Raw genomic sequence first — 23,523 nt, forward strand, 5'->3', positions numbered from 1 at the left:
CTTTTGTGTTCAACATAAAAATTAAACTCATAAAGGTTTACAACAAGTATGAGTAAATTAGTTTTACGTGAACTGTCTCTTTAAGAGGCCACCACTATCATTTCTCTGAAAGATTTTTACACTTCAATATAATACTTTACTCTGCTAAATTTAAGTATCGGTTTCCTAAAATAAATATACTCTGTACAACTATAGACACTTAAACATGTACTTCCCGTAAGCTAAACTAAAAATATGTGTCAGATAACCGGAAAGTATAATAAATGTATTTGTGTCGTTTCCTGTTCCCTCAGCAGGTCTGTGTTTGGCCCCTCGTAACCCACACAGCATCTTCTATGACTATTTACCAGAACCCACCTTCATACCACCCATGAAACGGCAGAACGACAAAGCCGCCCGACAAAAAGCCAAAGACAAGAAAGAGAACTGTAAACAGCAGTGAATGGAGAACATGTTAACTGTTAGTCTCCTGAGTGCATCAGCAAGTAAGGTATAATCCATTTCAGGGACACATATTAATCTGTTACACTGAGAGTATTTACACTACACCGCTTGCAACTAAACATGTAAACAATGCAGGATTTTAGGGGTCTTTTGAAAAGAGATTTCAAATGAATCCAGACTCATTCTAATTACATATCACTGTATACATATCTGGAGAGCACCAAATATGTCCCAGGAGCTATGGTTTTTGCAGTTTTTATCCACCAGAGGCTGCTGTGTACGCTTTTTCAGATCTCAAATTTCTCTCACGAGTGCCATTTACTCCTGCTGTTCTTGCATAAATCCACCAGAGGTCGCTGTGTAGGCTATTTCAGATCTCAAATTTCTCTCACGAGTGCCATTTGCACCTGCTATTCTCACATAAATCCACCAGAGGCCGCTGTCGACTGACTGACTAACTGACTGAGCAATTGACTGACCCACCCTCCTGCTTCCCTAAACCCAACCAATAGTGTTTTAAAAAGCTCTGATTGACCAGCGCCCACCCACTTCCCTAAACCCAATCGACAGTGTTTTCAAAAGCAGTCCAGACAAAGAACTGGCAGCCTGATTTATACCACGTTTTTAGAATTTACCACATTCTCACCCTGTTATTTACTTTAAAAACGTCCATACGGGGGTAATCTGTCAGCCGGAAAGCGTGAAAAGAAACCAAGTCAACGTTTCAAAGATGAAAGGCAGCCATGCGTACTTCTGGCTACATAATTTCAGATCTCCAGAAATGTATATAGGGGTACGATTTCAGATTGAGCCTATGTTGTTTCAAAATAATAGTCACTCTCTCCTTGTAAATAACAAAAGTACGGTGGCCGAGAGAGCTCAAATGCTCTGCAACTTCAGAAAACACATGCAAAACAGAAAAACATTAACAAACTGACAATCTTAATGCAGGCCACTTATAAATGCACACTATATAGGGAACCACAATGGTGCTAACACAAATGTATCACGTTTGCAGTGTGTTCAATGTTGTAATCAATCATCAGGTGCTGTTTTTTAACACATTGTTCACTAAATATGGTGCCAGATCAGTCTCAAGATTAGCACATTTACAAAATAAAATTCAAACGCGCACAGCACAATTCACATTTACAAAGTCCAGTTTGTAAGTTTAAGACACGCTTCAAAAATACAACACACAATTAATTTACATGTAAAATAATTTATACAAGTATAAATATTTTCGGAAAATGAATTGGATTTGATTTCTTAGTGTTGGGCAGCGGCTGTAAAGGCATCCGCTGTGTAAAACACATGCTGGATAAGTTGGCGGTTCATTAAGCTGTGGCGACCCCGGATTAATATAGGGACAAAGCCGAAAAGAAAATGAATAATTGAGTATGAATTGTGTAAATTATAAACTGGGTTTTGACTTTACGAATTGAGGTTGTGTATTGTTGAATTGTGTTGTGCATGTATGAATTATATTTTTTAAATGTATTATTTTTGAGACTGATCTGGCTCCATAACAACTAAATGTTGGGCCACAGATCATATCATGGTCAAAAGTAGTCGGAAATATCAAATATTCAATGTGTAGAGCAGATTATGAACAAATAAATAGTGTAAATAAATCTTCAGGTATTTGTTTATTGAGCTCGTTTATTATAAATGTGGAAGTAGAATAATCTCTGTTCACTGAAACGGCTAAACTGGAACATAATAATGCTTCTATCTGAAGAGTAAGAAGTCATCTATGTTTGTTTATACAACAGTTCTGTCTGAATCTTCAATCTGATTGGCTGATAGCCGTGCGATATTCGGCAATAACATCACTCGTACAGCTTCCTCACCCTTCTGTATTACTCCGCCCACATAGAGTGACAGCAGATCAATTAACTCACTACAGTTTGACAAATATTGCAGATATTGGACAACATCATGTACCTTTGAGGCTTTTTTAGTTGTTTAGATTGCAACTATGCAGTTTATTTATAAGGACAGTGCCTATTTTTAAATATTTATAATTTTCGAGATTCATCGTGTTGGCATCCATCGAGTAAGGTGAAAATCTTGGCCCGGAGACCCAACTGCACGCTCAGACCAGCACTTTCTAACAAGTAGCAATATCAGACACGCGAGTAAGGTTATTGATTATTAAAGCGATTGCTGAAAATGACCATGTTTTATGGTATAAATCAATGTGGCGTTAAATATTACACTAACAATCAATAATTTCAGTGTTTGATTTGATCAAAATTTGTGCCAAAAGATAGCATTATTTCATGATATTTACAGCTTGCTTTTATTTTCGGTGTTATTGTACAATTCTGGGACAAATTTCTAGCAATGTTTTCTGGCAAAATAAAAATACTTAAAAGTAAAACTGTTAAAATAAAATGTAAAATATATTACGCAATTATTATTTGTAAGATATTTTAGTGCTATGTAGGTCTACACTCTAAAAAAACGTTGCGTTATTAATTTAACCCAATGGTTGAGTTAAACATATTTGGTGCTTTGTTGGGTTATTCTTAACCTTTATTTGGTTATTTATTAATAACTCAACCAGCTGGGTTAAAATTTAGAATTTCAACAGTGAACTGATTTAACTGACAGAACAGCTGTATTAACATGCGTGCATAATATGTTGTTCATTCATTCATTTTCTTGTCGGCTTAGTCCCTTTATTAATCAGGTGTCGCCAGTCAACATGTAAGCAGACAGGCAAACAAATCAGATATAGGCAACAAATCAGAATTGGGCATCAAGACCTGACAGTGTAAAAACGGGGCCTAAGGCACTCGGCATGCGGCCTCGAGTCAACGCACCTTCCATCAGTGCTGATACACTGCCACAAATGAGCAGCAGGTCAGTGTGTAATGGTGAAGGTCAGAGGTCAGAAAAGACCCTTAAAGTCTCTTACCAGAATGTTTAGCAGCAGGTAATTTCTGTGTATTTAAAGTAATGTTATGCAGGGGATTTCAGACGTGAAATATCAAGTGTTGTCGTCACATCCTGACAGCCCACGGTGTTTCAGTGCAGAGGTCTTCTTTCAGTCACACACACACACACACACACTTAACCTTTACTGCATCACATGCCTCTCTATTCTCAACCACTCTGAGTTAACTGCCCTCACACTTCAGAGTTTCCTTTGTCTTTTGCTTTGTACTATACGTTACTTTCTTGTGTTTTCAGAATAAGAGTCCTCCAAGCACATTTATATCATAAATGCAGCTTTGTTCTGAAAGACAGGATAACTTATATGGTGTATAAAGGTCTCATATTTCAGGATTTTGGTCATATTTGTTAACATCTTATGTGTTTTCATAATAAAAGTCATGTGAGCACATTTTGACAAGTAAATGCATCTGTACTTAAAGTTAAAATAGCAACCTTGTGTCAAGTTCATATTTGAGATTTCACTTTTTGTAATATATTAACATCTTATGTGATTTCAGAATAAAAGTTCATTGAGCATATTTTAACAAATGCAGTTTGTTTGGAAAGACTAGAGGACAGGTCTGCTCATGTCGTTTGTAAAGAGCTCATATATCAGGTCTCATTTTTTACTTGTAATGTGTTAACATGTTGTCTTTTTATAACAAAATAAAAATCTGAGCACATTTATTTGGCAAATCTGTAATAAAAGTTAAAATGGCAACTTCTTGATTTTAAGTTTATATTTGAGTTTTTTTTTAACATAAACCTCTTAGATGTTTCCATAATAAAAGTCATATCAACACATTTGTAGTGTAAATGCAGCTTTTTTTTAGAGTGACAGAAGAACAGCTAAACTTATATGGTGTTTAAAGATTAATTATTTCAGGATTTTGCCAATTTTTCCATAGATCAAAGTTGCCATTTTACATTTAGTACAAAGTTCATATTTGAGATATATTGTTTTTGTAATGTTAAAATCTTACTTGTTTTCATAATAAAAGTCCTCTGAGCTCTGAAAGGCTAAAGAATAGTCTCTTATTTAAAGGTCTCATATTTCATGATTTTTTTTGTAATGTGTTAACATTGTTTTCATAATAAAAGTCATGTGAGCACATTTTCGCAAACTAATGTATCCTTACTAAAAGTTAAAATGGCAACTGTGCTAAGACAATGAGATACCATTTTGGTAATATGTTAACATCTTAAGGCCTGTGCATACCGAGACGTTTTTTGCTCGCGTTTTCTGTCAACGTTTAAAGCCTTGTGACTAAATAAAGGGCGTCAATGTGATCGTGCACACCAACACGCAAAACGCCAGGGGCAAAAGCGTCATTTAAAAAAAAAAAAACGCCTCATGCTCGTTTTTTTGTTTTGAAGCGCCTTGAAGAGCCTTTATGTGTATGTATAATAAAGTCCTCTGAGCAGATTTAGAGCGTAAATGCAGTTTGTTTTCTGAAAGGCTTAACAACAACAGCTCATCTTATATGTGGTTTTAAATGTCTCATATTTCAGGATTTTTTGGTAATGTGTAAACAGCTTGTGCTCATAATAAAAGTCATGTGTGCACATTTTGACAAATAAATACCTTAAGATTAGCAACTTTTATTTTCTTCCAAGTTCAAGATTTTAAAGGAGTAAATGTGTGTTTAATGTAAGCACATTTTTTGCAAATCGTTTTGCTACTTGAGGACAGACATTAAGCAATGCTCAAACTTCTGTTATGTAATATATACACAGATGAAGTCAGAAATATTTGCCCCCCTTTAAATATTTTTCTTTTTTACAGTATGTCTGATAATATATATATATATATATATATATATATATATATATATATATATATATATATATATATATATATATTTTTTTTTTTTTTTTTTTTTTTTCTGGAGAGTCTTATTTGTTTTATTTCGGCTAGAATAAAAACTGTTTTAAATTTTTTTAAAACATTTTTGGGACAAAATTATAAGCCCCTTTAAGCAATTTTTTTTCCCCGATAGTCTACACAGAACAAACCATCATTATACAACAACTTACCTAATTACCCTAACCTGCCTAGTTAACCTAATTAATCTAGTTAAGCTTTTAAATGTCACTTTAAGCTGTATAGAAGTGTCTTGAAAAATGTTATTTTCTGTCATCATGGCGAAGATAAACTAAATCAGTTATTAAAACTATTATGTTTAGAAATGTGCTGAAGAAATCTTCTCTCAGTTAAATAGAAATTGGGGAAAAACAAACAGAGGGGCTCATAATTCTGACTTCAACTGTATATATATATATATATATATATATATATATATATATATATATATATATATATATATATATATATACATACATACAGTAAGCTCTAGTAGAAAATTTTTTTTTTCGACTAGTGCTTGACGAAAAGCTAATGATCATCTTTCATAATAAAATAATGAAAACATTTACAAAACAAATATGATATTTTTGTTGTTTTATTTTCCTGCTTCAATGAGCAAATTGTCATTTTTAACCCCTGCATTGTTAATGTTAAAGTACAATAAAAGGCATAATACTGCACTCAGCAGAAAAAAATAATCTCTTGCGTGCAGTCATTAAATGGCAACAAAATATCAAAAACATAACGGAAAGTTTTAAAAACAGAAGAATTTCAGTAAATAAATTACACATTACATACAAAACAAAACAAAACATGCATAACCTCAAATAAATACAGACATTTTCATTAGCTTGCTACAGAGTTGCTTGCTTCATGCTAGAGCTGCTGATTCAGAATAAACCATTTGATTAAGTTGTTTCTTCAGAATCACAATCTTGGTTTATTCTGAATCAGCTGCTCTAGCATATATATATATTAACAGTTTAAAAATGGTTCAGTTACTTACAAAAAAAAAAAAAAAAAAAACAACGACTGTCATTACTGGATGAATCAACATTTTTGAAGAATCATTTGAACAAATGATTCAGTGACAAAACATGTTTAATGGTTGCTTGTAATTGTAACTGGTACTTGGTGGTCACTAATTGGTGTTTTACTTCATCTCCTACAATTAAATATGAGCTCAAACTTTAGTTATTGCAAACTGTCACATGACCAAGCAGTTCCACATGACCAGAGACCCGGGGAAAACAAAAGGTTAGTATAGATTTTCCAGCACATGCGGTGTCAAGTATTAATATATGGATTCACAATAGTGAATAGTTTTGTTCAGTGCAGTCATAGAATGAGTAAAAATGTTGATATAGTGACTGGTAGGATGTTACAGTGTATTTAGGTATACATCTACTAACAAATATATAGAAACTATCACTTTAACAAGTTTACAGTAAATGTCGCACTAATCAAATTAAATTAATGTCTATACATATGTTTAATACTGGTTTAATATAAAAAAAATATTTAAAACTTGTATGCTACAATGAATTTACACATTTTTAATTCTTTCATGATCATATTTTTTCCTCAGTATTCTTATCAGTGTTGTGTAAGGGGTTTTAAAGTCTGCATGAACTTAATAAACTGTAATAATTATTAATTGTGGAGTCTCCCTTCTTTTCGTTACACTCTGAAATAAACTTTATCAGATGGGGGCTCGTCCGGGATCATATTATCCCTCCAGTAGCAATAGGCCATAAAACATTTTTTTTTCACACTTCCATTAACAAATAATAATAATAATAAATAGTAATAATAAATCTTGGTTAACACTCATTTATGATTTGACTGTTCCCATGTCTGGAGGTAAAGGTGACCCTACACCACAAAATGTCTTTGGTTTGTCAACAGCTAAAACAAATTGTATACTATATACTTTATACTGTACACTATATACTGTATAACTATCGCTTAACTACTTTTATACACTGCCAACCATTTACAAAACTCCTTAACTTTAACTGTAATGTAATGATGTGCATCTTTTGTGAAGCTGATTTGGAACCATAATTATTGTGAAAAGCTCTATACTGTACAAGTAAACTTTAGTTCGATTGACCAATTTCATTTCTTTAATGATCATATTTTCTCTTAGAATTCTTATGAGTGTTGTGTAAGGATTATTAAAGTGTGCATGAACTTAATAAATTGTAATATTAATTGTGGAGTCTCCCTTCGGTTTGTTACACTCTTAAAGAAACTTTATCAACGGGGGCTCGTCCGGGATGATTCCTCCAGTCACAATAGGCTATAAAACTGTTTTTTACACACTTTTTCAAAAAAAAAAAATAATAATAAATAAAAAAAATAAATAAATAAATCTTTGTTAAAACTTTATATGATTTGACTTTTCTCATGTCTGGAGGTAAATTTGACTCTAGACCACAAAATGTCTTTGGTTTGTCAACGGCTAAATCAAATTGTATACTTTATACTGTACACTGTATAACTAAAGCTTAACTACTTTTATTTACTGCCACTCATTTAAACAACTCCTTAACTTTTTTAATTTTAACTGTAAAGATGTGCAGCTTTTGTGAAGCTGATTTGGAATCATAATTATTGTGAAAAGCGCTATATTGTACAAGTAAACTTTAATTCAATTGACATTGTATGGGTCAAAGTTATTGATTTTTTTTTTAATTCAAAAGTCAGGGTCCTTGAAGATTTTTAGTAAGTTTTCTTCCATAAATATAGTTGAGGGCAAAATTATTCACCCTCGTAATTTTTTTTTACATTTTTTAAAACATTTCCCATATTATGTTTAATAGAGCAAAGAATTTTTCACAGTATTTCCAATCATTTTTTTTTTTTTTTTTTTTGGAGAAAGTTTTTTTTTTTTTCAGCTAGAAATGAAGCAGTTTTTATTTTTGAAACCATTTATAAATATTATTAGCCCCCTTAAGCAATTTTCCCCCAATTGTCTACAGAAGAAAATATTGTTAAAGGGTTTTACATGGCTACATTGATGACGCTCAAAATTCAGATGGAGGGCAGGAAGTGGTTGTTCTACATAGGAATCAGAACATCAGAATGTTTCAGTTTTGTGTTGTTTTTAATAGTTTAAACCAGCCAAAATAAGAAATACACTTTCACCTTACAAAAATACATAAATAATAATGTAGACTATGCGTCCACGCTTTTATATGCTTTCATCTGTTATTTCATGATGTCTGGAAGATATCCGCATTTGGAAAAACTATAGTAATTTATAATAAACATGATTTTGAATCACAGTAAAGTGTACAGTGTGTACAACTCTTTGATAATGAATACAGCAGAATACTGTAGTAAACTAGTAAACCGTAATAAATACTGTAACATTAGGGATGCATTATGATGGTGTATAATTATAGCTCAGAAAACTGAAGCATTTTGAACAATTTATTCATAACTACAGTTGTGTTGTACCACAGCAACAATCTAATAACTACGACAGTTAATTCAAGTAATTATCTATAATACGCTTCCAAATACTGTAGTAACTACTATTCATGTAACCTAATAGCTTATACAGTACCTACCGCCTCGATGACAGGCAAATATATAGTAGTTCAGTAGAAAACCCATCCCTCTTCATGATATAAAGATCATGCCCAACATATGTGGTTATTTTCTATTTATATCTCCTTTGAAATATGGTATAAATTGCAAAAATACAGACTTTCCTCTGTCTCCCATTCAGTTTTTACTTCCTGTCCTCCATCTGAATTACATAAGTCACCAAATCCATGTGATTGAAAACAACCTATACAATGATTTGCCTAATTACCCTAATTAATCTACTGTAATTAATCTAGTCAAGCCTTTAAATGTCACATTATCTGAATACTAGTATCCTGAAAAATATCTGGTCCAATATTGTTTACTGTCATCATGGTAAAGATAAAATAAATCAGTTATTAGAAATGAGTTATTAAAACTATTATGTTTACAAGTGTGTTGAAGAAATCTGAACAATAAATTGGAGAAAAGATATATACAGGAGGACTAATAATTCAGACTTGACCTGTGCATTAAAATGTAATTTTTGAATAGGAATACGCATTAAACTAAGCACTTCATTTGGACAATATTAAAGGCAAACTCTGAGATTCCAGATTTCCCAACGGCCAAATATGAGTCTATCCTTATAAACTATACATCTATTGAAGGCTTATTTATTCAGCTGACCCTTAAGACTGGCTTTGTGGTCCAGGGTCACACTTGTGTTCCTCATGGCTGGAGCGGGCCGATGTCCTGAGAGAGCAGTGAGGACTGTGAGCTCTGACTGCTGCTGCTGCTGCTGCTGCCACCGCGCTCCTGCTGTGGGAAACAGAAACTGCTCTCCTCTGAAACCGTCTCTGCATTCGCTGCTTCTGCTGAGAAAAACACACACACATGCATGACACAAGGAAAGAGTCAAATAATTCAGTCATTTAATTCAGGTTTAAAAAAAAAAAAAAAAGAGTCATTATAATCCTCAAAGTTTATTGATTAATAAAAAAGGCAATGCATTAGAATTAACAAATTACTGTCATCTGACTACGAATAACCCCACTCTTTCCTCTGCAAGATTACTGCAGTTGACTGAGTGAGTATTAAATAGTATTTAATAACATCATTAAAGTTGTATTTATATTAGTTTTTATTTATTATTTCTGGAAAGTAGTTAATATAATTAAAAAGGTGGCAACACCAAAGCTTAATAAAATACCAGTTTATTAAATTAAAATGGCTGGAAAAGTAATTTAATGTAATGTGTGTATTTATTTATGCAGTATAGCACATTTATCTTGTATGATAAAGTGGGAGGGTCTCTTCACACCACCACTACCAGTGTGCAGCATCCACTTGGATGATGTGACGGCAGCCACAGGACAACTAAAGTAATTATTTATATAACTTAGCATCTCAAATCAGTCCATTGAGTGACATATATTTATTTATTTATTTATTTTCATTTATTTATTTATTCATTCATTCATTCATTCATTCATTCATTCATGTATTTATTGATTTATTTATTTATTTATTAAGGCATTTATTTATTCATTAAGTAATTCATTCATTTATTTTTTTCATTTATTCATTTATTTATTCATTCTTTTATGTATTTATTTATTAATGCATTCATTTATTTATTCAATAATTCATTCATTCATTCATTCAATCAATCATTTATCTATTCATTTATCAATTTTCATTCATTTGTCTATTTGTTTATTTATTACTTTTGTTAATTAGAAGATTTTTATTAAAAATTTGTTTTTTCATCACTCGTTTTTTTATGAAAAAATTGGGAATCCAGCTAATAGAGAATTTATTTACATGACAAAACTATTTAGATTCCTTGAAAATCTGAGTCGGAAATAAAAGAATATAAATAAAACCCTTATAACTCTTTATGAGCATGTAATCAAACATGTCAAGTCAAACACAGCCTTTATCTTTATTTGAAAAAAAAAATAAATAAATAAAACATTTTAATAACAAACATAGGATCTCGAAGCAATATAATAGCAATATAAAAACCATATATTGTCACTGATTTTAGGATTCTTTACACAGAACTTTTAAAACTACACACACACACACACACACACACATATATATATATATATATATATATATATATATATATACATATATATATATACATATATATATATATATATATATATACATATATATATATATACATATATATGTGTGTGTTTGTGTGTGTGTGTGTGTGTGTGTTTTCTACATTACAATTAAATTATACTTTTAAGTAATGCCTTACTATACATTTTTTTTTTCGATGTATAAGTGATTTAATTAGAGTAACTAATTGCTGTCCACCCAATTTCCCCAAACCAGAAGTGCAACCCATGATTTGAAACTCCCCAGAAAAAGCTGCCTATTGTGTATGGATTATTATTTTATTAGTATTATTATTTTACCAGCGAGAGGATTCCTTCTTTCTTTTTTTCCGTCTTTTCTTCTCCTCCATTCCAGCAGGATGAAGGTGGCCACAGGGAAGGAGATGCAGAGAAGCCCAAAGATGATGATTATTATGGTGGAGACCGCTGTGGTGAAGAGAAAGCGTGAGTCAGCCTCGTCATGTGATCTTTGACGATGCCCATTGAAACAACTGTTGAGGTTTATGGGTTCAAGGCCACGTCTATTCAAAGCTGACCTTTTACACACATCAATGGAATGAGTCATGAAGGTTAAATGAATAATTTTAGTTTTCTAATCATACGCTTGATGTGGGTAAATTCTTAGTTTCTCTGTATTCATAGTTCAGAATTCGAGGAAAGTAATGTTTATTTGCTTCGTAAACTACTGATCACATCTCTTTTTCTAATTCTAAATTAAAAACATGTCAAAGGTGTTTCCCAGTACTGGGTTGCGGCTGGAAGGGCTGTGTAAAACATATGCAACTTTTTACACACAACAGTACGTCATTAGAATCTATCAAGGACAATGAATCATGAATCACGGTTATAGTGACACGGTGGCTCAGTGGTTAGAACTGTTACCTCACAGCAAGAAGGTCACTGGTTTAAACCCCGGCTGGGTCAGTTGGCATTTCTGTGTGGAAGACATATGCTATAGTGGAATTGAATAAGCTAAAGTGTCTGTAGTGTATGAGAGTTCGATTCTTGGCTCAAAGTCCTTTGCCGATCCATCCCTTATCTCTTTCCTGTCTGTATAATCTCCACTGTCCTGTCCCAATAAAGGTGAAAACCACAAAAAAAATAATATATAAAAAAAAAAACATATGATGGATAAGTTGGCGGTTCATTCTGCTGTGGCGACCCCTGATGAATAAACGGGCTAAGCTGTAAAGAAAATGAATGAATAAATTGCTGGTAGTGTATGAGTGTGTGTGTGAATAAGAGTGTGTATAGATGTTTCCCAATACTGGGTTGTGGCTGGAAGGGCATCCGCTGTGTAACATATGCTGGAATAGTTGTTGGTTCATTCCGCTGTGGCGACCCTTGATAAATAAGGAACTAAGACGAAGGAAAATAAATGAATGAATGAACAATATTCACTCAGCAATGGGTTTAAAAAAAAAAAAGGGCAACGCAGCATGAGGTCTAAGTGATGCAATATTATAAACATATTTATAAACCCAATAGAAACAGGAAAACACCATAAGCACTTGAACATATACCATATAATTCAGGATATCTGGACACAGCCACAAGCGCCTCTTCCGCTATGATCAAAATAAAATAAATCAGCTGTTATGCCAACTTTCTTCTATAAACAGAAGCTTAAAACTGTTGCCCCGCCTCCAAGCTCTTCTGATTGGTCTACTGCTGTGGAACTGACAGTGATGAGCTGTGCTGTGTTAGAAAGTTGAAGATCTTTCATCTTGACACAGCGTCTAAATAAACACGGCACTCACATACAAAAAAAACGTCATAACTATTGAAAATCATGTCAAAAAACTGCCTCGTTTCATTTGAGAAATATTGCTCAGTTACGAAGTATGCTATCCATCTCAGATGCAGAAAAACTAGTCCATGCTTTTATGACTTCAAGGTTGGATTACTGTAATGCTCTGTACAAAACGCAGCTGCCAGAGTTCTTACCAGGTCTAGAAAATATGATCATATCACCCCAACTTTATCCTCCTTACACTGGCTGCCTGTTAAGTTTCGTATTGATTTTAAAATATTGCTTTTTAACTATAAAGCTTTAAATAATATAGCTCCTGTTTATCTAACCAACCTTCTGTCTTGCTACAATCCAGCTCGCTCTTTAAGATCTCAAAACTCAGGGCTTCTGGTAATACCTAGAACAGCAAAGTCGAGTAAAGGAGGACGAGCCTTCTCATTTATGGCTCCTAAACTCTGGAATAGCCTTCCTGATAACGTCCGAGGCTCAGACACACTCTCGCAGTTCAAAACTAGATTAAAGACCTATCTTTTTGATGCACATGTGTGTTCCATGCATTTTGTTTTTATACATGAACAGCAACTACACTGATTATTCTCTTTATTCTCTATTTTGGACTCTCAGTAGTGATTATTAAACTGAACTGAACTGAACTGAAATGAACTGAACTGAACTGAACTGAACTTAAACTCTGAAAACTGAACTGTCACTGGTTCAATTCACTATAATCTTCTATGTAAAGCTGCTTTGACACATTCTACAGTGTAAAAGCGCTATAGAAATAAAGATGAATTGAATTGAATGCTGAAAAACTACAGAAAAGTAGCGCCTTGGAGAGGAAAAACTCATTTTATGTGAATGACCCCTAAAACTTCATTCATTCATTTTCTAGTCTGCTTAGTCCTTTTATTAATTTAGTCCCTTTATTAATCCGAGGTCGCCACAGAGGAAAGAACCACCAACTTATCCAGCACATTTTTACGCAGCGAATGCCCTAGCAGCCGCAACCCATCTCTGTTAAACATTCACACACGCACGCACGCACGCACGCACGCACGCACGCACGCACGCACGCACACACACACACACACACACACACACACACACACACACTGACAATTTAGCCTGCCCAATTCACCTGTACCGCATGTCTTTGGACTGTGGGGGAAACCCACGCAAACGCAGGGAGAACATGCAAACTCCACACAGAAAAGCCAAGTGACCCAGCTCGAACCTGCGACCCAGTGACCTTCTTGTTGTGAGGCGACAGCACTACTTACTGTGCCACTGCGTCGCCCCCTAAAACTATATATATATATAAATAAAGAAACTGACCTCACTGATGATACTTTAATCTCATCAGAACCTCATTAGTGAGGTCAGATTAAACATGACCACTATCATGACCACAAATGTCTTTTATATTTCTGTCATACATACTTCCAATGTCTGCATCATTTCTTGTCACGTTTTTCCATGGTTTGGTGACAGCTGTCAGGCCGCAAATCACATCTGAAGAAGCAGTTCCAGCAGCGATGATCTGATGATCTGGCTGTGTACATCTGTGGGTTCAGAGATAAAGCATTTATCATGGTGAGATGTATCACAGTTTGAGATGTAAAACTTTTTGTATATATTGATGGACATATAGAGATGTTAAAATCCATCATACTTGGTCCAGTTGACACAGTTGTGATGAATCTTGTCATTGTATGTCCCTGGAGGACACGGCTCACATTGTCCTGAAATCATTAATTAAAGCTCATTCAGTCAGATGGATAATAGTTACTAATATCAAAAGATTAAAAATGATCTAAGCAGGCTTACTTCCTTTGGGCTGTTCTCCTTTGCCACACACTTTATTGCAGAAAGAGCACCTGTGATCTGAACATAGATATCCTTCTTTACAAGCACAAACAGTGTCGCTGCTGGCGGTGCAGTTCGTTTTTACCCGCATGAGACCTACGAAGAGGACAGGAAAGAAACTTCTTCAAAATAAAAACAACATCTCCAGCAGTATAGTGTGGATTGAATATAGATCCGGCAGCTAGCTCTCTGCAACTCTCACATGGTCGCCCACTGAAGCTAAGCAGGGTTGCGCCCGGTCAGTACCTGGATGGGAGACCACATGGGAAAGCTAGGTTTCTGCCGGAAGTGGTGTTAGTGAGGCCAGCAGGGGGCGCCCAGCCTATTGTCTGTGTGGGTCCTAATGCCCCAGTATAGTGATGGGGACACTATGCTGTCAATGAGTGAGCACCGTTTTTCGGATGAGATGTTAAACAGAAGTCCTGACTCTCTGTGGTCACTAAAAATCCCAGGATGTCCTTCGAAAAAGAGTAGGGGTTTCACCCTGGCATCCTGGCCAAATTTGCCCATTGGCCTCAGTCCATCATGGCCTCCTAACTCTCCCCATATTATAATTAGCTTCATCACACTGTCCACCAATCAGCTGGTGTGTGTTGTGCGTTCTGGCACAAAATGGATGCCATCGCGTCATCCAGGTGGATTGTGTAAAGCGCTTTCAGTGCCCAGAAAAGCGTTATATAAATGCAAGGAATTATTATTGTTATTATTATTATTATTATTGTTATTATTATTATTATTATTAATTAGATTTAAATGAAACTGTAATGTTTGGTGTACACAGGTACTGCTGAAGTAGAGATTAAATCTTCAACACTGGAAAGATTATGAAAATAAATATGTATTCTATTAAAACATAGATCAAAGATGAAAGAACAATCAAATATTTTTTTGTCATCAACTACCCTCCATATTTTGATTATGTGTAAATACAACCTCTGATGTTTTTAGACATATATTCCAACAAACCATTGCATTGCATATGCAAATATTGTCTCGAAAAAGCTATTTAATTGGCTGTTGGTGGACTGACAGGGTCAAACTAACTGTGTTCACTGGTAATCTATTTTTACACGTTTCATTTAAAGCGTTTTGGCATCATTGTTTCTCCATAATTGTATGGTGTGCAAATACAACCTCTGATGTTTGTATACATATGTTCCAAGAGAATACTGCATTACATATGAAAATATGGTCTTACATACAGCAAATTAATTGGCTGTTAAGGCACTGACAGAGCCAAACTGTATATTCTGACCATCAAGTTTCATAAGATTAATTTAAAGTCTTTTGGCATCAACTGCCCCCCATATTTATACGGTGTGTAAATACAATCTCTGATGTTTGTATACATGTATTCCAACATACCGTTGCATTACATATGCAAATATTGTCTCAAATAAAGCCATTTAATTGGCTGTTGTTGGACTGACGTGGTGAAACTGTTCACTGCTAATCTACTTTTACACTTTTCATTTATAGCGTTTTGGCATCATTGTTTCTCCATATTTAGATTGTGAGTAAATACAACCTCTAATGTTTATGTACATGTGTTCTAAAATACCATTGCATTGCATATGCAAATAGAGTCTTAAATACAGCAGTTTCATTGGCTGTTAATGCTTTAAAACAGCCCAACTGTGTGCACCGCTCATCAATTTTCACATGTTTTGTTAAAGGATTTTTGACATCAATTTATCTCCATATTTGGAGTAAATACAACCTCTAATTTTCGTATACATATATTCAAATAGAATATTGTATGACATATGCAAATATGGTCTTAAATACAACATTTTAATTGGCTATTGATGCACTAACTGGGTCAAACTATGTGTGCTGACCACTGTATTCACTAGATTTGTTTAAAGTGTTTTGGCATCAACTGCCTTCTATAATTGTATGGTGTCCAAATACAATCTCTGATGTTTATATATATATATATATTCCAACAGAATACTGCATTACATATCTAAATATGGTCTTACATACAGCAATTTAATAGGCTGTTAAGCCACAGACAGTGCTAAACTGTATAGGCTGACCATCAAATGTCATAACATTAATTTTTAAGTCTTTTGACACCAACTGCCCCCCATATTTATATGGTGTGTAAATACCAAATATCCCAACAGACCATTGCATTCCATATGCAAGTAAAGTCTCTAATGCAGGAGTGCTATTGGCTGTTGTTGCACGGACATAGTCAAACTTTTAATTGACCATTACATTTCACAAGTTTCATTCAAAGTGTTTTGTTCCAAATTGCCCTCCATATTTGAACAGTGATTAATGACATTAATAGTATGGATGTTTCGGATAAGAGGATAAGCAAACAAATATTCAGCATGTGCTGTCAATTATTATATTATAACCAGCAATATATACGAGCATGCCAATATAACAATATAATATCATGTAATTAAAAACATAACATCTGACATTTCTATACATAAACCCCAATGATCTATTGCATTACAAATGTAAATATATTACAAATTTAGCACGTTTTGTTTTGGCACTGATTGCGCTCCATATGTGTATGCAGATTTGGACATATGCTGTACCTATACACTGGGAGCATATCTGACAGGACCGCTCCATTGGATTGGCGATGAAGGTGTCTTTTTCACATGGAGAGCACAAATCTTTAGGGTCTAAACCACACTTTTTGACTAAACGGTTTCCTGCAACAGAAACACACATGATGGATTGATTAGTCATGCAAATATGAAAATGTATATCATACCTTGTTCTTATATTTAGATATTAAGACTGTGAGCAGAATTAAAACCTATTCAGTTACATTCTGACCCAGCTGAAGTACAAAACAAGAGCAGAGATTTAGGTTAGGAAACAAACATTTTTCAGATTTTTGTACAATTTTTCTTCTAAAAAAATAAAATAAACTATTATTTATAAGATAAAATAACTATTTGACAACAGTTTATGTTTTATGGTCTGATGTATGTGTAACATTAAATTCATTCATTCATTTTCTTTTTGAGTTAGCCCCTTTAATAAACCGGGGTCGCCACAGCGGAATGAACCACCAACTTATCCAGCATATGTTTTACGCAGCGGATGCCCTTCCAGCTGCAACCCATCACTGGGAAACACCCATACACTCTCATTCGCACACATACACTACGGACAATTTTCTAACTTACTGAAATCACCTATATCACATGTCCTTGTACTGTAGGGGGAAACCCATGCGAACACAGGGAGAACATGCAAACTCCACACAGAAATGCCAACTGATTTAGCCGAGGCTTGAATTAGTGACCTTCTTGCTATGAGGCAGCAGTCCGACCCACTGTCACCGCATTCATTATTTTACTTCATATTTTGTAAACAAATTTTTTAAATGTTAAAATGTTATTAAATCTACTTGGAAAGATTTTCTATGTACTTTCAATATGTCTGGTGCAAGGTTTAATATGTGTTAGTTAAGAGTTATTTTTGGGCTCTGGCTCCTTTAAGGAGGACACGCCTGAAAAGCAAGAGTGAAAGAAGAAAAAGGAGGTAGTGAAAAAAGTTTGGCTGTTGCAATGCTGTTGTGAAAGCTGTTGTCGATGCTCCAGATTAAAGGCAAAAGAAAATTATTATCACCAGTGTTTATTATATTGAAGACTCTAGTGTGTGAACAGCAAGTAATAAGGGTTACATATGTGTCAAAAAGCATACGCAATTTATTATTATTTTTAATTATTTAGGGGAGTTGACATGGTGACTCAGTGGTTAGCACTGTCGCCTCACAGCAAGAGGTTTGCTGGTTTGAGTCCCGGCTGGGTCAGTTGGCATTTCTGTGTGGTGTTTCTATGTTTTCCCCGTGTTTCATATATATATATATATATATATATATATATATATATATATATATATATATATATATATGTATATGTATATATATATATATATATATATATATATATATATATATATATATATATATATATATATATATATATGTATGTATGTATGTATGTATGTATGTATATATATATATATATATATATATATATATATATATATATATGTATGTATGTATGTATGTATGTATGTATGTATGTATATATATATATATATATATATATATATATATATATATATATATATATATATATATATATATATATATATATATATATATATATATATATATATATATATATATATATATATATATATATATATACATACATACATACATACATTTTCACTTTGTTGCCAGGGGTTCAGCTATTATTGGCTGTATTTCTAGTTATTTTGAGAGGACAATAAATTTACACTACACACTTTACACTGACTTTACTATTCATTGTGTTTAAAGAGTCATTTCTGCAGTGTTGTCCTCACTGCAGGAGTGTACTCACTTTTGTAACATACTGTATATATGTATATGTATACTGTATATATTTTTTTCTATTTAAATTTTTCCGGAATGATTTTTAACAGAGCAAGGAAATTTTCACGGTAAGTCTGATAATATTTTTTCTTTTGGAGAAAGTCTTATTTGTTTTATTTCGGCAACAATGAAAGCACTTTTTAATTTTTTAAAACCCATTTTTGGGACAAAATTATTAGCCACTTTAAGCAATTTTTTTTTACGATAATCTCCAGAACAAACCATCGTTATACAATAACTTGCCTAAATACCCTAACCTGCCTAGTTCACCTTATTAACCTAGTTAAGCCTTTAAATGTCACTTTAAGCCGTATAGAAGTGTCTTGAAAAATATCAAGTCAAATGTTATTTACTGTCATCATGGCAAAGATAAAATAAATCAGTTATTAGAAATAAGTTTTTAAAGCTATTATGCTTAGAAATGTGTTGAAACAATCTTCCCTCCGTTAAACAGAAATTGGGGAAAAAATAAACAGGGCCGCTAATAATTCAGGGCGGCTAATAATTCTGACTTCAACTGTATATGGTATAAACATGGTAAAGCAAAAACAAATTCATTCACATTCCCTCATTAATGAGAAACTGCGGGTCAGATGTAGTATAGATTTGGTTAAACCTCATTCTTTATCACACATCTACATTTCTTTTCGCTCCACATTATTCATTTCTCAAACCCCCTGACATGTAGGATGAAAGATGCTCTCTGTTGTGGTTCGATCACATGATCTCAAGCAGAAACTGTGACACATTTTACATCAAAGCCTTCATATACTGTATCCTTTACTGTATTCACATTTATACATGACAGAAATGATTTATGCAGATATTAATGATTTAAAGTTATGTAGTCCACTTTGTATTCAGATGTGACTGTAAATTAAAGACAATTACAAAAAGAAGCAACATTGGCAATAAGGTAAACCTATGGCATCTTAATATAAACATTATTTAAATATACAGTTGAAGGCAGAATTAATAGCCCCCCTTTGAATTTTATTCTTATTTAATTATTTCCCAAATGATGTTTAACAGAGCAAGGAAATTTTCACAGTATGTCTGATAATATTTTTAATATCTTGTTTGTTTTATTTCAGCTAAAATAAAAGCAGTTTTTATTTTTTTAAAAGCCATTTTAAGGTCAATATTATTAGCCCCTTTAAGTTTTATTTTTTCTCGATAGTCTACAGAACAAACCATCATTATACAATAACTTGCCTTATTACCCGAACATGCCTAGTTAACCTAATTAACCTAGTTAAGCCTTTAAATGACACTTTAACCACTTAAACTCTGCTGCTATTTGGGGATTTCCGCCTGGATTTTGCCTACCCAAATTTAAAAGCTTCCCAAATCCACATAAAGAGGTGTAAATGCAAAAATTTGGTATCATTTTAAAGAAAACCCTTTGAATTTTCATAAAACACTATTGAAAGTGTTTAAAATAACTGTATATGTTGTCTGTGTTATAATAAACACCTTAAAAAAAAAGAGGCGCTTTTTGTATTTTTTTTTATAAACTCAAATTTGAAAGTGTACTCTTTAGGCTCTGTGTGGTCTAGCGTGCTGTAATTAATTTTGCTGGTTTCTGCACATGTCTGTAATCATAAGGGGAAAAAAAAGGTCTACCATAATCTATGCAAAAGTTATTGTATTCCAACTGATGAGAGGTGCTGTACAAGCCACAGAAACCGATCCTTGTTTACATATTTCACTATTCTTTTGTTTGATCAAACATAATTCACTGTGTTTGGATCACATCAGACATATAAAAGGATTACTTATGCACATCACCTCAAAAACAGAGGAGAATGGCCCTGAAGCGCACAGCATAAGGTGAGAGATGACAGCTGTCTGTGCTATCTGGGGCTGCTTATTGATCATGAATGTATTGTTTACATTTCTGCGCCACGGAAACACTGTGATTCATTCAACAACTGTTTAGCATATGAATATAATTCAGTAAAAAGAATGCTAGAACCGTATGAGCACCGGCAAGAGCTTTCATTTGAGCTATAACTTGTACATGTGTCATATAAAAAAATATGAAAATGAACCAATGTAAAATACCTAGCTCGGGTATCCAAAATACTGTGTATTTAAGTGTAAATAACTTTTATACAGTAGAATAAAAACCAAAGTGATGCATATGTGCATAAAATATAGATTCTACACTTTCAAACGAAACCACTTACGGGGGTCTGGTGCAACGCTAGCCCTTTAAATCTGAAAGCGAAAGTCGATGATGTCAGAGTTTAAGTGGTTAAGCTGTATAGAAGTGTCTTGAAAAATATCTAGTCAAATATTATTTACTGTCATCATGGCAAAGATAAAATAAATCAGTTTTTAGAGATGAGTTATTAAAACTATTATGATTAGAAATGTGTTGAAGAAATCTGCTCTCCATAAAACAGAAATTGGGGAAAAAATAAACAGTTAATTAATACATTAATAACTTGTACTAACAAGTAAGTAAGGTAGCTCACATATGAACTCTTGTGACTCATGTTGTAGTTTAAGTTAGTTCATGATTAAGTGTGCACCTTAACTCATCATTAAGTCATAATAAAGTAATGATTAGTTTAAATATTAGTACATCATTATCCATGTAATGTTCATGTAGTGTTACCTATTTATTTATAAAGCACATTTAAAAACAGCCAAAGTTGACCAAGTGCTGTACATCGTTTATGATTTAACCATCTGAGAAGGAAACACTCACCTGGTTTACAGCTGACACAGCACACTTCGACTTTGTTTACAGTAGAAATATCCCAGTTCTGACATCCAGACTCCAGACTGTGAGCTGCAGCCAGAAGCAGGAGAAGCAGAGCAAACACCATCTCCATCAGCTCCTCACACACGCAGACATACACACACACACTCGTCTCTGATAAAATGAAGATCTGCTTCGGTACGCTGCGTCTAAAACTCTTAACCGCTCGCACATAAACCACATCTGAAAGTTCCTAAACGTCACTAGCGCTCCCACACACACACACAGACGCGAGTGAAGATACTGATGATAATGACTCGTCAGATTTCTGTTTTGCTGAGGGTGTTGTGTGCGTATGTGTGCACGTGTGTGAATTTGATGATGATCTGGTTCAAAGTTGCTGGGAGATTCCTTCATTCAATTTTAATATTCAAATGCTGCTGAGAAATAAAGGGGAATCTCAACCGTTGTGCAATCTTTTTGTGCAATCGGTTACTTTTTTTTAAACCTATGTGTGTGTGTGGATATACATATGTGAAAGCGTTAGCTCCGTCACCGATTTATTATTTATTTGCTACTTTAATGTTTTAGATCATCAAACTAATTTAATTATTAGTCAAAGATAACACAAGTAAACACATCATGCAGTTTTTAAATGAAGCTTTTTATTATTAAGGGAAATCAAAATTCAAAACTACATAGCCCTTTGTGAAAAAGTGTTTACCCCCTAAACTTATATTATTGGGGCACCATTAGCAGCAACAACTGCAATCAAGCATTTTCCATAACTTGCAATGAGTCTGTTACAGAAATGTGGAGGAATTGTGGCCCACTCAACTCTGCACAATTGTAGTAATTTATCCATACTGGCGGGTTTCCGAGAAAGAACCATATTTTTAAATTCATGCCACAGCATCTCAATTGCATTCAGGTCAGGATTTGACTAGGCCAATCCAAAGTCTTGACTAATATTTACACTTTACCTCTTAATAAGTCATGCCACTGAATCTCAATTGTATTCAGGTCAGGACTTTGACTAGGCCACTCCAAAGTCTTGACTAATATTTACACTTCGAGTATTAATTAGTCATGCCACTGAATCTCAATTGGATTCAAGTCAGGACTTTGACTAGGCCACTCCAAAGTCTTGACTAATATTGACACTTCGACTATTAATAAGTCATGCCACTGAATCTCAATTGGATTCAGGTCAGGACTTTGACTAGGCCATTCCAAAGTCTTGACTAATATTTACACTTCGAGTATTAATTAGTCATGCCATTGAATCTCAATTGGATTCAGGTCAGGACTTTGACTAGGCCATTCCAAAGTCTTGACTAATATTTACACTTCGAGTATTAATTAGTCATGCCATTGAATCTCAATTGTATTCAGGTCAGGACTTTGACTAGGCCACTCCAAAGTCTTGACTAATATTTACACTTCGAGTATTAATTAGTCATGCCACTGAATCTCAATTGGATTCAGGTCAGGACTTTGACTAGGCCACTCCAAAATCTTGACTAATATTTACACTTCGACTATTAATTAGTCATGCCACTGAATCTCAATTGGATTCAGGTCAGGACTTTGACTAGGCCATTCCAAAGTCTTGACTAATATTTACACTTCGAGTATTAATTAGTCATGCCATTGAATCTCAATTGGATTCAGGTCAGGACTTTGACTAGGCCATTCCAAAGTCTTGACTAATATTTACACTTCGACTATTAATAAGTCATGCCACTGAATCTCAAATGGATTCAGCTCAATACATTGACGGCCACTCCAAAGTCTTGAAATATAATAACACTCTGACTATTATTAAGTCATGCCACTGAATCT

At 33.8% G+C, this 23,523-nt stretch overlaps 2 protein-coding genes across 8 annotated transcripts in view; one reads left to right on the forward strand and one right to left on the reverse strand.

Moving 5' to 3' along the window:
• Positions 1-4,504, forward strand: part of ccdc50b (coiled-coil domain containing 50b) — a 46,576-nt gene extending 42,072 nt beyond the window's left edge. For 3 of the 6 annotated variants that reach the window (XM_087274306.1, XM_087274307.1, XM_087274310.1), the window contains one exon: positions 294-4,504. In XM_087274306.1, coding sequence (XP_087130432.1) covers positions 294-442 — 149 coding nt within the window. In that variant the 3' untranslated portion in view covers positions 443-4,504. The remainder of the gene's footprint in view (positions 1-293) is intronic. The other 3 variants (XM_087274308.1, XM_087274309.1, XM_087274311.1) reach the window with 1 other exon arrangement.
• Positions 4,505-7,962: 3,458 nt separating this feature from the next.
• On the reverse strand, positions 7,963-23,283 carry tnfrsf9b (tumor necrosis factor receptor superfamily, member 9b). 2 transcript variants are annotated; one of them, XM_087271746.1, is made up of 8 exons: positions 22,934-23,283; positions 21,685-22,748; positions 17,122-17,241; positions 14,519-14,653; positions 14,364-14,433; positions 14,132-14,253; positions 11,239-11,364; positions 7,963-9,675 (listed from the first exon to the last, which is right to left on the reverse strand). In XM_087271746.1, the coding sequence occupies exons 2-8, from the start codon at positions 21,809-21,811 to the stop codon at positions 9,530-9,532; spliced, it is 846 nt and encodes a 281-aa protein (XP_087127872.1). In that variant the 5' UTR covers positions 21,812-22,748; positions 22,934-23,283; the 3' UTR covers positions 7,963-9,529.
• Positions 23,284-23,523: the final 240 nt, after the last annotated feature.

Source organism: Danio rerio, chromosome 11 (genome assembly GCF_052040795.2).
Source record: "Danio rerio strain M-AB ecotype USA chromosome 11, GRCz13ab, whole genome shotgun sequence".
NCBI lineage: Eukaryota > Metazoa > Chordata > Actinopteri > Cypriniformes > Danionidae > Danio > Danio rerio.

Coding starts and splice junctions, on each gene's coding strand:
- tnfrsf9b (XM_087271746.1), bottom strand. CDS start 21,811: ATGGAGATGGTGTTTGCTCTGCTTCTCCTGCTTCTGGCTGCAGCTCAC. Junction 14,434..14,518: donor AGGAGAACAGCCCAAAGGAA/GTAAGCCTGCTT, acceptor TAATGATTTCAG/GACAATGTGAGCCGTGTCCT. Junction 14,254..14,363: donor AACTGTGTCAACTGGACCAA/GTATGATGGATT, acceptor CTGAACCCACAG/ATGTACACAGCCAGATCATC.